At 46.8% G+C, this 15,620-nt stretch overlaps 1 protein-coding gene across 1 annotated transcript in view; it reads right to left on the bottom strand.

Moving 5' to 3' along the window:
• LOC8050978 (vesicular glutamate transporter 2) overlaps positions 1 to 15,620 on the bottom strand; it is a 49,326-nt gene that overhangs the window by 17,227 nt on the left and 16,479 nt on the right. Inside the window, exons 2-3 of the mRNA XM_042286524.1 lie at positions 6,387 to 6,478; positions 4,621 to 4,735 (exon numbers count right to left, since the gene is read on the bottom strand). Of these exons, the coding sequence (XP_042142458.1) occupies positions 4,621 to 4,735; positions 6,387 to 6,478 (207 nt within the window). The remainder of the gene's footprint in view (positions 1 to 4,620; positions 4,736 to 6,386; positions 6,479 to 15,620) is intronic.

Genomic DNA, 15,620 nt, shown 5'->3' with positions numbered 1-15,620 from the left:
CTCCTTGCACTGCGGCTGCGATGACGTCCGAACGCAGAGCTCTTATTGGATGATTGAAAAAAAAAATATAGTGGCCAATCAGAGCACGGCGTCGTTCTGACGTCACCGCGACTCCTGCGCAAGAAGCAGACGACTTTCTCTCTGTATAGTAGTCACTGAAAGCTTCGGAGACGTAGGGCATGGCACGTCATGTTCGCGCTTCCTGCTTTCTGACTGGTTCTTTGGCGTTCCTATCGGCCAACGCCGCACTCTCATGGGCTGAGGAGCGACAATAAGATGCACGGTATACTCGCCACGCCCTGCCCTGCTTCAGCTGTCAGTCACTCTATCTTTGACCACACATCAAAGCGCGGGTGAAGGTAATGAGCGCGTGCTGAGGGCGAAGTTTCCACTAAAGACCATACCGCTTAGTATTCAGTGTCCATAGACCGTACCATGCCGCTTAGTCTTCAGTGTTCATTGACCATACCAAAAAACGGGCTTCTGGTCGGTGCCGTTTTCAGAGCTCGCACGTATGGCGCTGGCTTTCCACAAGCGACGATCATGTGCGTGCTGCGGGCTGTGATGTTCTCACGCTGGCTATGCCATCTTGTAAATACTGGAACAATGTATGTAGAGGACGTCTTTTTTTTTTTTTTTTTGAGCGAACTTTGCTGCAAGCCACGCGGTGAAAATTTGTACAACTTCACCGTTTTTGCGTGGTAGATGTATGCTGACGCGTTCGTAAGTTCAATGGACCACGAAATGATTTTTCAACTTCTTCCTCCTTAGCTTTTCTCCTCAACTCAAAAAGCGAAATGAGAAATTACGTGGTCGGGTCGTGTTTCTGCCCCGGATGCGATGACTTCCAAGCTTCCGCCGCGCTTTTTGAGAACGCCACGAAAAAATTGGGTTGTGTGTGTGTTTATACAGCCTAGAACTTGGTCTGCCTCACAGGGGCGACGAGTCTCCCAGCTGTAGATGAGAAATTCAGCCAGTGCAGTACGACTGCTAAGCTGGGGTCTTTAACGTGCTTACGCAGTAGTGATACACGACCGCACGCCGGTACGATGCTCATCCAGATCGAAACGGGCAGGGGTGGGGCTCGAACCCAGGATCCCTGGGTTCTGCAGCGCGAGCTTTCGCTCCACGTGCTCCGAGCTGGTGTGCGCTAGACCACTCGGCCACCGATCCCCCTGAACGCCACGAAACTTGTCATTCGAGAGTGACGATGAACGCCGTCAGGGCACTCATTGGCCGCGAACGCGAATCCAAGTATTCGTCGACGGATTGATTGTTGAGGGGCGCGTACGTCCGAATGACGCGGTGCTAGTGCCGGCTGACGTACTACATGCTCATCGCGGAAGAGTCACCGTGAAAAGGAGGAAAGAAATAGTCCGCTATATTTTCAAATTTTCGTACCGAAAAACAGGCATTGGCTTTGATTGGCTTCCTACTTTCGTGTGCTAGTTTTCTTTGTGGCCCACTAAACGAGATGTGATTACTACAATCCCAGTCTAAAAATCCTTTATCCCAGCCCACAATTAATTTTATGGTTTCTTAGTCTTTCAGAAGCGACCATCTTTCTTATGCGCCGTATAGCCCGTCGAACATTTTATCGTTAATTAGACGCTTTAGAGCCTCGACTCAGAAGAAGAAATGAACGACAACACCGATGTTAAATTATGGATGAAATGGAATTCATTCTACGTAACAGTTTTTAAAGCACCATCGAACTGTTTTTGTTTTTGTTTTTTTCAAGAAACATTGCGGTGTTCGAACGCGGCAGCAACTAAGCAGCAACAAACGCCGCGTCTTCTTCGTGTGTACTATGCCACTTCATTGCCATTCAATGGCCGGGCCGCTGCAGTAAAGAAGCCAGCTGACCGAGGGCCATGGGATTTCCTCGGCGGTAGACAGAGCCCTGGAGGCAGGCGCGGGTAGGTTCTAGGAATTGATTGCCGTTGAAATATTGAGTAGGGGACGCGGCGATCTCCGCCGAACAGTCTGGGGTCGACCGCAGCTCCGCCGTTTAATTTGGGGCACAAATCGAGTCTCTGCGCTTGCTTCCATTGGGTTTTCATGGATTGCAGTGGCGGGTACGAGATTCAATTGCGTTCTTACAGGGTATTGCGCGTCGTCCTAGTAGTCGTTGTGCTTTATCCGTCTGGATTCATGTGCAGGCTGTTGCAGAGATTTCTGCCCTGTCGCGTGAATTGACACGAAGCTGCATTATATAGGGTGGTCCAAGTCACCAGGCTCGATTTAAAATGGACCGTAAAAATTGACACCTGCACATAAAAATCTAAACTTTTCGTCAAAGGTGTATTTCACAGGTCGATGTTTTCTTGTAAAATTACAAAGCGCACTTCTCCTTCTGTAAAAAATAAGGCCAAGAAACTTGCCAGGGTCTACGGCGGGCAGCGACGCAGATGACAGGGGTCCAGTAGCGGGGTGTGTTTGACGTTCGTATTGATAGATGTTGCTACCTCCTTATCGCGAACACCGTGGTTTAATAAAATGAACATAATCCTTTTGAAATGTGGCTTATTCGGTTAAAAAATAAACGCGGACATTAAAAGCAAAACTTAAAGTAAAAAAAAAAAAAAAACGCGTCTGCATAACGACGGCGCATTTGCTGCCAACGGATTTCGTCTGCGTGTCGTCTGCTTTCTTTTGCTGGTCGGATGCACCTTCGGTCGCTGTTCCCGAGGCCATTTATCAATATGAACGCCAAAAACACCCCGCTGCTGGACTTCGTCGTCTGGGTCGCCGCCTGCCGTAGACCCTGGCAAGTTTCTTGGCCCTATTTTTTAGAAAGAGAACTACGCTTTGTAATTTTACGAGAAAAAACCGACCAGTGAAATACACCTTTGACGAAAAGTGTGGATTGCTACGTGCAGGCGTCGATTTTTACGGTCCATTTTAGATCGAGCCTGGTGACTTGGACCACCCTATATATAGTGTACGTCTCCCTCGTGCCCAAACTGAAAAGAGGAAGGCGTGTTTTTTGTGCCTTGTTAAGAATATTGATTCATATTATCTTTGCAGAATTCAGACGGTATTATCGGAAGGGAGCGGACAAAGTACACGATCATTTTGCAGAAAATACATTCTGAACGTTCATACAAAAACACATGGATGATTGAACTCGACAATCAGGGAAACACAAACAGTATCATATCTGATAAGAGTCATAACGAAGAAAAGCAGGCACTAATTCCGTTATTTTACGGACCTTCAAGAATTGACTATTATCATTAAAGAAGAGTTATTATTTTTCCTCTTTTATAATTGGCGTGGCAGACGACAAACGAAGTATTTGTCGCTTGTCGGTTCCTCGGTTATTAAAATGTGATCTCTAATAGCACTCGCTGCGAGACTCGACGATCAAGCATGTTCCTGTAACCGAGGGGAATTAGTAAATTGCTCTTTCCCGCAATATCGATACCGTGGCGTATGGTCCACTCCATCACCGCACAAACCCTGTGCACAGAACGCCCACCACGACGACCTGTAGCGGTCCGCGTGACCGCTATATGACCGCGTCTAGAGAGGGGAGAAAAACAGTCGATCACGTCCCTCCAGCCGACGCTATACAGCGGCGAGGAGACCGAGGAAGCGAGGCGCCATCTCTGCCCACTCGGGATTCGTCTCACGGGAGACGTACTCGAGGTGCGTCGCGCGATGAGGCATCGGCCGCCCAACAAGTTGTTCATTCGCGTTAGATCCCCTTTGCCGCGCGCAGGGCCGGGGAAATCCTCCAGGGACAGATCCCTCTCGCTTGTGGTGGCCTGCAGGAAGTGGCATCGTGCTCGTCTGGCTCGCGTCGACGCATCGCACGGGGATTCGCGTCTCGGATGTAGGAGCGCGCCGCCGTCTTCTGGGAGGACTTGGTTATTTGCAGCTTTTGGGGTCTCTATGGAAACTGACAGCGGTAGCGCAGCTAACACGTCTCACAGAAGGCAGTCTACAGACAATGTATGAGGCGTGTCTGCAGGTAATTCTGTTATCATGTCCGCAGCGAACACTGCGTCATTTGTACGATGTAGGTGGCGCGAGCTACCGCCCGTTATGAAGGGTACAGCCGTTATCTATCCATCCATTCATCCATCCATCCATGTATGCGCAGTGGGACCGCTGGTTTAGAGACGCAGGGCGCGTCGACTATAGAGCATTCTACAAGCGCGCCGCAGCCAATGAGATTGTGCCATTCGTCTATAAGAACTCTGAAGAACGAATCACGAAGCCATGAGCACTGAAGCTTAAGCTTAAGAAACACCCTGCCTTTTTTAAGCTTCTCGGATGGTGAGAAATGGATGGATGGATGAGAAAATGCTTGTAATCAGAACAATCAAGTCCTCGACGCTCGACGCTCCAGGCGCTGTTGAACTGGCCAATCAACCTGGACCGCCCTACATCGCCTCTCGCGTAAAGCGCGATCCAAACCAACGCTTCTTTTTGCGCCTGTAGGTCGTCGAGGACCCTATGTCAGGTTTTGGGTGACGCGGCCTATCGGCTTTGGCTTCGACTTGGCTGCGGTTGAGTGCTCATGTGAAGCTGATTTGTACTTGGATGACGGAGGTTAGTTTTTGTTGTCGAGCGCGGCACTGAAGAAAGCGCGAAAGGGCGGGCACTCGCCTCGACCAGTCCTTGTAGAATCCGGACGACCATGACCATTGAGAAGCCGATCTTGGCCGCGCCGGGAATGAGCATGTTGAGGAAGGCAGACACTGCGATGGCAGTCCCGAACACCCTGCACAAAAACATTGTCAAAACCGAATAGGAGGAGTGCCACGACGTTTTCAGCAATTAATTCTCGCAAGAACTACCGTAAGTCTCGGTGTATAAGCCTCGTTTTTTTCCCCTCCAGAAATGTTTGTTTGTGCGATTTACAGAACGGTGCGCCTTACGTGTGTTATTTTCCTATGTATATGAGCCTTAACTGCCCCAATGTGCCGCGCAAGTTATATTTATCTTTCAATTTTTTAATTAGGATATTGAAACCGGCTGGCGCTAGCGCATATATTGCTATCGCAACACGCCTATGCCGGCTTATCAATGCAGTTTCTCCGTGCCGACCGTCCAATTTTTTTTAGTGCTACTTATAGACCAACATTTTTTTTTACTTATACAAAAGCTTAGGACTCCACGACTGCAGTCCTAAGCGTTTGGTGATTATAACAACACTAGACCCGCAAAAGCTGCATGTCTTAAGACTGCAGTCGTGCACGTGTCTTTTATTTGAGACCTTAAAATGTGTTGCCTGCCGATGACCACGGGTTGCGCTCGTGATATGTGAAAAGTAGAAGGAAGACTGTCAAATGAAATCATTGTTGCGCGGGTTCTGAGACGGTGTTGTTGTTGTCCTTTTTACCTCCTTGTCTCTGGGTTTTTCTACTATGATTCGTCACCAGCTCACCTGCGTGTTCACTCTGATTTCTTTATCACGGTGATGCTATTCTGAGCCAGGAACGACACGTCTGACAATTAATGCTCATGGGACGGTATAGTGACATACATTACAAATGTGTAATTTTCTGAATACATTTATAAGATGTGTTTTGCTATTTAATACAACACATCGTACCACACTTCGCACCACACCTCGTACCACACCTCGTACCACACCTCGTACCACACCTCGTACCACACCTCGTACCGCACCTCGTACATTACGTGTGTCCTATCCAAACCTTTTATTTATTTATTTTAGGAGAAGGGGAAGGGGGCTGCTCGGTGTCTTATTAAAGGTGTTCTACCGTCGTATTGCAGTCTTGGGGGAACAGTTTAAAACATTTGAGAGGCGGTAAGCAGCCGGGAGAAGATGACCGTTTGTCGGCGGTACCACCAACCGAACACTATACCAAACATGTGCTTAGTTCCCTTTTATGTGTTACCATCGGTCACCGATTCACTACTCCGTTTCAGTTTTACGTTTTTTATTGTCTTAAACAATCTAAATAATCAGACACCGGTTTAGACGTACCAGATGACAGTTTAGTGTCACGATCTTCTAAAGGAACGCCGTGAACATCTCGGTATTTTTCGGTAATGCTTTTGCGTTTAAAGACGTATCGCGTGTTTACGCCTTCCTTTTCGAAAAAGGAGTAAACGTGCGAAAGGATTGAGAACAAAGCCAGTTTGTTATGATCCATAATAAAAAGAAAGCGCAAAAAAAAAAAAAAAAGGTCAAATGAATGACAAGTACGACAGACGAGCGCTCACTCACATCTGAAACCCTACTTCACAAACCGTTTCACGAGCTGTTAATGAAAACAAACTTTCAGTTGTGAGTGAGCGCTCGTGTGCTGAGCTTGTCTTTCTTTCGGCCTTGGTTTTTGTGCGTTCCCTTTTTCATAATGAAGCAAACATCAGACTGAGAAAGAGGGGGAAGGCGCACCGACCTGTTGGCTGGGTACTTGGCTGCCAGGAACCCGCCTGGCACCTGGGTGATGAGGTAACCCCAGAAGAAGGACGAGTCGATCACCCCGATGGTCTCCGGCGACCAGTCGAACTCGGCCTGCTGCGAAAGCGCACAGAGCGCCGGAGAATCGGGAAAACACTTTGTAACGACGCCATAGCTGGAGAGTGATATACACTGGCGGCCATTGAGGAGGAGATCCAACCGTCGCGCCCTTCACCGGCTATGTTGAGAACTAGACCCAAAGGGACAACAACGACAGGATGTATTCGCTTGTGTTTCTGAAGTAGAGCTCGGCTGAAGTATTCGCGTCTCCAGCTCGACGCTCGCCCTCCCGCGGCGGAAAACGGAAACGCTCTAGTGAGGGTCCCCCGATTCTCCTGCTCAGTGGGCGCGGCGGAACTGCGCGCGATCATGGCTCGCCAAATGTCATTTCCGAATCCAAACAACACCCTTCACTGTCCCAACGCAGTGCTGCAGCTGGTATGGGATTGTACCTTACCAAAGAGTTTCAGCATTGCGCATAGAAGCAAACGCAAGCGGTGTGCGTTTGCGTTAGAGTTGCGTGCGCCACGTTGTGCGTGCGCCTCATCGCCATGCGCCATCCAAGACCGTAATCTTGGGCTCCGCGCACGCTCAATGCGGAACACGCGAAGCAAACGCAAACGCACAGCGCTTGCGTTCGCTCATATACGCAATACTATAAAAGTCACTACTGTTTCACCGTAACGTGCTGCAGCGAGCAGACGTGTAAGCAGGTCGGCGTTCATCGAACTAGAAAGGCTGAGATTGGCAAAACGACAGAGCGTAGAAATAAAAGTAACTAAATGTTATAGATAAACTAATAATTCAAAGAAATCTTTCCTTTTTTTTTCACTTTTGGGCGTTTGGTTTGGAAGGATATTGGCGGCGATTTTGGACGTTTCGCCGATTGTCCAAAGTCGCGACTTTGGTAACAAAATATACTTTACCCCCATTAATGTAATTTTACATGAATTTCACGCATTAGCTTGTTTTCATTGATTTTAGACTATTTTTATTATATTACTTGGTAATTAAAAAATGCTGCAATTGGCACGAGTGATGATAATTGGCACACTTTTGATTGTCATATCTGTTCGCGCGTTTGAAATTAGATCATAAGCAACAAATTATATTAGAGCTTAAAAAATTACGTATTAAAATATCTCACATTTATTATCATTATTAATACAAATCAGAGCAACGTATGCCCCCAATTAATGCCAAGATCGGAGAAATACGCCATTTACCCGCAATAGTCTTTCCAGAAAAGTATAATTTTTTTTCTTTTAGCTCATGAAAAACGCTAGCATCGTTATCAAGATTGACAAGCAGTCAAACACTGGATGTAACATAAAGTCATATGCGTCACGCCGGTTGCTATAAAACACACAAACACACTTCATTTGTCTGACTCGGATTCCGTCTTTGGGTTTTTGCAGTGAGAACAGCGTTTATTAATTTTTACGTTTAGTGGACATATTGTAAAAATTTGAATTATTCTCTTATTCTTGTGCTGGCAACAATGGCAAAATAATTAATCATCTAAATACCCCAAACCCATTAAAAGGCCCGCAGTTCATTATCTTTCATGACAATTATCTAAGCGAGAAAGGCATCGACGAGGCGCAAATATCATCACTGATTGTTTCGATAATTACAACAACTACAAATATCAGCCATGATCTTAAGCTACGAAAGAATCCGAATTAAGACCTATATATCGAGAAATTAATCTAAAATAGAGGTTAGTTTCGGTTTCGCTCCAGAATTACAACGCGCATCCTAGCGTAAATATTGCGCTAAACTCCGTTCTTGTTTTCAAGGTAAACAGGTGACCTGCGCTCATAATACCCTAACTTCCTCGTATTACCAGAAATAATTTGTGTCGCTCAGTAAAGCCAGCACACTAGACAGGCTCAACAGCGGCACGCATCTCCGACCCTCACTATAACCGCCATCTTGAAAAATGAGTGGCGCCACCTATAGTTATTTGGAGTCGCGAATAGAGGCCGAACGCTAACGGGATACCCGTGTGAAAATTGTACCTCGTGCTCGATCGAAGATGACGTAAGGATTTACGTTTACGGTGCTTGGGGTTGAGCAAACACCGAGCTCTGTGGAAAACCAACTAGACAAAGCTACTCCTGCAGTTCGATCTCCTCACCAAGAGCTGAACCGGTTGGTATACTGGGTGCGCACCGACGGTGAGCTTGCGAATAGTTTACACCATCAAAATAGTAGATTTTTGGCGAAAAGCCGCAGCTTCTTTTAGACATGCGCCCTAAACAAAGTATTCAAACAATAGCATCGTGCGCGTATACCGACCATTGGCGACTCCAACGGTGTGAATTCAGTCCCGTTCCTTTTGTTTCACAGTTTCTCCGTCAGGCCGCGGGAGTTTTCGCTGCACATTACAAGCGGGAGCTCCCCGTTGACGCTGGGTAGCGTAGCTTTACCTGGAGCTGCGGCTTACTCTCTTCACATTAGCATCGGAAAAGTAATAATATTCTCGGGAATTGTCACGCTGTACGTCATTTAAGCCGTCAGTGACTGTAGCGGTCACCTAATTACAACCCCTGTCGCTTTTAAAAAAACGATGAGGCATATAATTCTGTAACTCTCAAGTTTTGAACAGCTCCTCGGGCAAGCAAAAACGGATATATTTAGGTCGCGTTTCCTTTTGTGCGTCTTGTTGTGTCCTTTGCTCTGTTAGTGCCCATGGATCGCTGAGGAACGCTGAGAGGGGCTACGCGGTGAGCAAGTCGTCTGCTTCTTGTGCAAGAGTTGCGGTGACGTCAGAACGACACCGAGCTCTGATTGGCTTTGATTGAGAAGATAGTGGGCAGACCTCAATGCTAGATGCCTTCAGGTTTACGCACTATTTTTTCCATCAGCCAATAAGAGCTCGGCCAGGAGCGCGGGCTAGCTCGCGCTTTTAGCTTTGGCTGCACTCTCAGCTTAAAGGAGCTGTGCAACGATATTCAATTGGAATGTTTTTCTCTCTACACGAGCTTACTGGCACACCTGGGACTCAAGGATACTCACACGCAACGCCATTGGCCAAGAAACTCCTTTGTTGCGGTGTAATTTCAAGGACAAAAGCGATCATTTTCATTTAATCTCTCCTTTGCAAAATTTGATGACTTAACTCGGGGATCGCAGTACACCCAAGTGACGATATTTGAATGCGGCTCATAAATTGGATCCGAGCATTGCGTGGGCACTCGATTTGGGCTCGTGATAATTGCTAGCCCGAGAAGCATTCGGGTTGTGACCCGTGTCCAATCGCTGCAACGACGACAACAGCCGAGCCATAACAATGTCTGGAACTCAGCGCGTGTCCTGCGCTTTGCCAACCCCAGCGCGTGGCTATGATCAACACTGGCGGCATATAATCGGCTCCAGATCACGTGGCCGCTTGTTCTGGCTGCGATTTGAGGCGGTGAACGCTGCTCGTTTTTCTTTAATTTTTTTTCTGGGACTTCTATTGCGTGGAGTGAAAAACGAACGCGTGTTTCATAGGTCATTAACGTTGGGGATCCGTTTTAAGCAGTATTTGCGAAAAGTAAAAAAAATTGTTGCATTGCTCCTTTAAGGATGAAAATAGTATGGCTTACGCTCGTGTGTCTTGCATGGTGGAACGCTAGGACGCCGCTTCACGCCAGCGTTGAATGGTCGCGTCTCACCGGGAGGGTAAAGACGGGAACCGAACGCGGCAAATTCTGGGCGCTGGGGACCAGAGTGTCGAACCGGAACGGAACCGAAAACCGGAACCGAACCGCTATTTTTAGCCGAATCGGAACTGAACCGAGCCGAAATCATTTCCGCAACGTGGCAACTGAACCGGAACCGAACCGAAAAAGAATATAGCGGTAACCATTTCAAAATTGTTCAAGGTAATTTTTTACAGCGGAGCAGTTAAGTGCTAGTTTCCCCAGTATCGTGTCCGTGGGCAAGCAAATGTCGACACAAAACTCCGGACAGCTACCGCCATCTATAAGCGACTGCGGCAACCAGACAACCGGCTGGCTGGTTGTCTAGGTGTCGCTGTCGCTCATAGATGGCGGCAACCTTCCCAGCCTTTCCATTCTGGTTTGCTGACGTGCGACCAGCGATTACTTCATTCCCACCATAGTACAGCTTCGCTGGTCTTCCTTCTTCGCCAGAGTGAAAGCCTGAAAGTTTTTATTTTTTTATTATAAAATGAATGTTTGAGTAATAAAAATTGGCAGCTGTATTTTTATGTAGTAATCAAATTGTCATATACCGAGTTGCAATGTATGAGGAATTCTGGGTTTTTGTGGAGCTTTTTTATTGCCACTAGGATTAATCATGCGCCACGTGGTTACGTGACGTAATGGTGCCAAGACATGCTGCCAAGTACTGTCATGTGACGTGACCCCGTGTAGTAGTCACGTGACTCACTGCGTGAAGTCGACTTAAATTGAGAAAGTCACTAGATATATTAGGGTTGTTGACTCCGTGACTTCACATGGCATCAAGACTTCTCCCTGCGAGGCACGTTACACCGTGACATATTGGACTGTCATGAGCCCGAGTCGAGTGCTCGGGTTTATGACAGTCAGAATCGCGAAACAATCGGTGATGGCTCGTGTTCAATCAGAGATGAGAATAGCCGAGCTCTAACAATGTCTAAAGCTCAACCCATGCTTTATTCTTTGCGTACCCTAGAGCATGACTATGATGAACACCGACGGTATATGTCGATACGGGGTATAACTGAGTCAACGGGAATCTGAAATCAATTTGCTATATCCGCTTCTTCGTTATATCTGGACTCCATAAAAATAACACGCAAAAGAAAAAGAAAGATAACACGGGTTGTAACACGGGAACATGTTTATCGTGCATGCAGAAAGCGGTCAAGGCTTCCCTGCACGCGATGTTTGCTAGATCGGAGCTGCCTCTCGGCGACTGCGAGAAGCTCCGATCGAAAGAAAATCCTGCAAGCTACGTATAGACCGCGTCCAGAGCCCTATCGACAGCCGCAACGGCAGCCGCAAAGGACGCCGGCAGTGGACGACATTCTTTACGTTGTTGCGCGCTTCGTCGAGGATGGCAGCACATTTTGGTTTCAAGAAGACTCCTTCCGTCTTCCCCGTCAAGAAGCCGGGACCCACCATCGTTGAGTGGCAATGAGTCGCCGAATCGGTGCTTGTGCGAAGCCAGACTTTCACGCAGAAAGAAACCACACCCACTATAGCCACGCCGTCGCGGAACATGAAGCAAACAAAGCGCGCACGGCACCAAGTTCGCGCTCAAGTTCGTGTTTCGTCGGTATAGCGTTATAAACGTGTTCGACTCTCCACCTGGTTTCCTCGCCACGCTGGCTACGAGACAACCAAATGCAGGCACATTTGAGCCCACCTGCCCAGGAAGCGTCCGCCATTGGGGTTGCTTCCTCTCTCAAACCCATGTTATTTCCGTCGCCTCCGCCGGTATACGTCATAGGTGCGTTGTCGCTGGCGCTCCAAACACCCCTATCGGCACACACCACGACGGCTTTTCCACGTGAGATGCGGAAAAGCCGCTTCCCAGATAAGGAGCCGGAAGCAGACGACGATGCAGAGGCTGCCGCCGGCGGCCTTTGCAGCATCGTCTCCGGCACGTACTGGGTGACTGCTCGGCCGCGACAGCACGAGTGCCACAATCCGAGACAGTAAAATTCTGAATTGTATTATTTTTTTTTTAAATTATTACGAAATTTCTTTTCGCTATATCCGCGGAAGCCGCTCAATTTCCTTCGTTAAAAACAGACACAAATTCATTGAAAAAGTGCGAACGGGAATGGGAAATTAGTCACATCACGTGGCTGCTTGTTCTACTAGCGAGTTGAGAGGGAGAGTTACTGTTTCTTTCCTTTATTTTGTTTGTTCTTCTGACATTGTGTGCAGTTTAAACGCCAGGAGTTATGTTTTAGTGGTATTCATTAAAAGTAAAAAAGAAAACGTTGCACGACTTATTTTACATGTACACATCACTGAGGCACTCATAAATGTTTTCATTGTTGCTATACTGTCTGAAAAAAGTTGTCCCTGATAATAGAAGCATTGAAAGGATGTGACTTTCTAATCCCACGATATATGGAACTACAAGTGTGTACGGGAGGGATATATGAAAAGAAAAATTCTAGTGGCCTCAGAAGGACAGCCGAACGTTGACAGCCGCTTTAAAGCCGGCTCGCACTTCACTGCTTAAGGCCCGTTCACACTCTTGCGACTGCTTGCGACCTCTTAAACCTGGGTTCCTTAAAACTTCTTAAACCAGAAAACACACTGGCGCCATCTATTGGGAAGCAGTGTAAACTCGGCGGTCCGGCATATTTTTTTTTATTTCTCGCGCAATATCCTTTCTTTTTTGGCTCGAAAAACTTTTCTCAATGTTATAAACGAGCCTTTCTATGGGTATTACGCACATTTGACCTCGGAAATCCCGTAAAACCTTCGCTTTTGTGAAATGCAGTTCTAGGGTCACCGCATAGATGGCGCCACAATGTCAGTGTGTATTCTAGAAACATTTAAGAAGTTGTAAGAGATCTCGTCTCTCTCAGTCGTACTCGGTCGCAAGAGTGTGAACGGGCCTTTATACATCATACAAAAGACAGTCTGCAAACAGACTCAAACGCAAGTCATCACGAGATCCGTGCTTCGAACGCCGCATGGCAGCGAGTTTAAAGACCGACCAACGAAACCATTTTCCGCAAGGTAGGAAAATGGCCCTCGCGCCCTCCTCTTTTCACCCTCTCCCGAAAATCACGTGACGGCAGGGGCTCGTTTTGTGTCGGCTTTTTCTGTAGGGATAATCCTCAAAAACCGCGAAATGAGCGGCTAGCTGCGAGCGCCACAACGACCTTGAGACGTCCAGGTGTCTTCCCTCGTTGACGCGGGCACGTTCAATCCGCGAGATTGAGGAAGCCAGCGCGACCGAACGCTTTTTCCCATGAGCTGCAGGTCCGAGGCCGCTCGGTCGGTGAAGATCGAGGGGTCTTGGTATGCTGGGTTCGTTCCAGCAGCCGCTCTCTGGCATCGCGCGGCATGGAACCATTCCCGTGTCTGCACAAGGATTGGCTTGCGTAATAAAGGGTTCAGGTCGTTGATAATATATTTATTTTTGAAACTTATAAATCAAGTGGCTTTCCCTAATCTCTTCATTACTGTTTGAAACACATCTTCTCTCATAGGTTGTTCATCCCATTTTGGACTCTTTTGCGTATTTATTCGTCCTTCCCTCTGCTTGATGACTGTGTGATAACTTAATAAAGACCTTTAAATATTGGCGCGGGCTTGCGCGATCAACGCTGTCCCGGATTTACCCGAAATCGGAAAGATTGGCGTCAGGAGGAGTTGAAGAAGCAAACCGAAAATCTTGCTTCTAATGAAGACGGCACAATCGTAAGATAGGTATCGCGGTGACTGATGTCTGGCAGGCTCTCTTTTGTGTGATGTATAATCAGTGTGGGACCCCGGCTTTAGCCTCATAGGAGTGTCGTTCTCAAGTTTTCCCCCAAACTTTCGGCACCTCCGTATTTTGTTTAAACTTCACAGTTTGTGTGTGCAATATAAAAGAGATGGAGGATTACTGTTAACAAATGACACAAATGCAGTGGACAATCTAACACCTTCCAACGTAAAATGAAGTCCCTAATGAAAAGTATTCCGTAGGGGAACATCGAAAAAAAAGGAAGGTAGGAGTTTTCAAAACGTACTGCGTTGTAAAAGTTCCTCTGCTCTGCATCTTCGGCACAGACCGGAAGGAGTGGTCCCGGAAACTACTAAATCCCGGAAAACACAGAGTTGTAAAGTGAGGGCCCAAAACAAATACACGTAAAACCGAATATAACATTAGCCTCCAGAGACAGTACTTTGCGAAGTTTCGAACTCGTACAAGCCGATGTCCAGATGTGATTTACATTACAAATATATTTGTCTGGCCTTCGCGCTATTTTTGTGTAATTAGGAATATCATTCCATGCATTTCTATGTATTTCTTTTTGCAGTAAGGCGTTGTGAAAGGGATTATTTAGAAGAATACCATGTTGCGCTATCACGCGTGAGCGCAACAAGAACGCGCAAATGTTGATAGCCGCCGCGCCACAAGCGATATCTTCGGCATGGCACATTTCCTTTCATTTGTTCTTGGCAGCAGCCGATAAAAGTCGGTTGCGCCGCCACCAGTATTGTTCTTCAGTTTTCGTCTGTCGGCGAGCTTGCCTGGATTAAAAGGTCCGTCTGCCCTGCTCCCGGTGTCGTCTCCTCGCCGTGGCCTGGAGTCATGCTCGGCCAAATGCAACAACCATTTATTATTTTTATTTCTGTTAATTTCGTGTATTTACCTTCAGATCTATTATGAGGACACAGTCCTTTTTGGCCTACCCCGCGACCCGGTGTTTCACAAGTAAATGCACCCCAAAGTATCTTAAATATGCTCTGCAAATCTTTTTTGGTGTTTTCATCCTTGATAGGCAGGTCTATAAGTGGTTTGTGAGAGCCTTACTTTTTTTTTTTAAATTTTATTTTGAAGTTGGTTTAAAGTAATTACGTATTTCTGAGACACATTTCACTTATCGAACACATAGAAGTTCTCTTTTATGTGATAAACAACAATTTTGTGTGTCTGTGGCTGGACAAAAACAAAGTGCAAGGGGTGCGTGGCGGAATTATGACGATTGCACGCGCAGCAGACCTTCAGAAAGTGACCGAATAAGTAGAGTATAAAATACTACTTTGTTTTATTTAACCAAAATCACCTATTAGCAAGGGTGATGCTTATTTGCAAATTGAATCAACCGGCATCTTGTCAAGAAGAATGTTCATTTGGGTACGCGCTATTTTAGGCCAGATTTGAGATGAGTACAAAAGTGCGTATAGGTTAGGGGGGACAATTTTGATCACCCTTTGTTTCATGATTATTCGCCTGCATCACGGTGCTGAGTGTAAACAATGTTGGTGAGGAAATCAAGCGGTATGATTGCGGCTCAGTGTTTCTATGATAGGTATACTGAAAGGTCTTGGGCTACAACTTTCGTGACATTTTGAAAATAATATTGCTTTTAGCTCAGCTGCGTCGTCATCATATCTATTGTGAGACATATTTCGTAAACTAGGTTTCACGATATATCAGCCGTGGAGGTGCCCATTCCATGATTTTATGCACTGTAATTAATTCCTAAGTT

Source organism: Ixodes scapularis, unplaced genomic scaffold (genome assembly GCF_016920785.2).
Source record: "Ixodes scapularis isolate PalLabHiFi unplaced genomic scaffold, ASM1692078v2 PGA_scaffold7__128_contigs__length_106722199, whole genome shotgun sequence".
NCBI lineage: Eukaryota > Metazoa > Arthropoda > Arachnida > Ixodida > Ixodidae > Ixodes > Ixodes scapularis.
The sequence above is the reverse complement of the archived record's forward strand: the minus strand, read 5'-3'. Positions and strand labels throughout refer to the sequence as shown.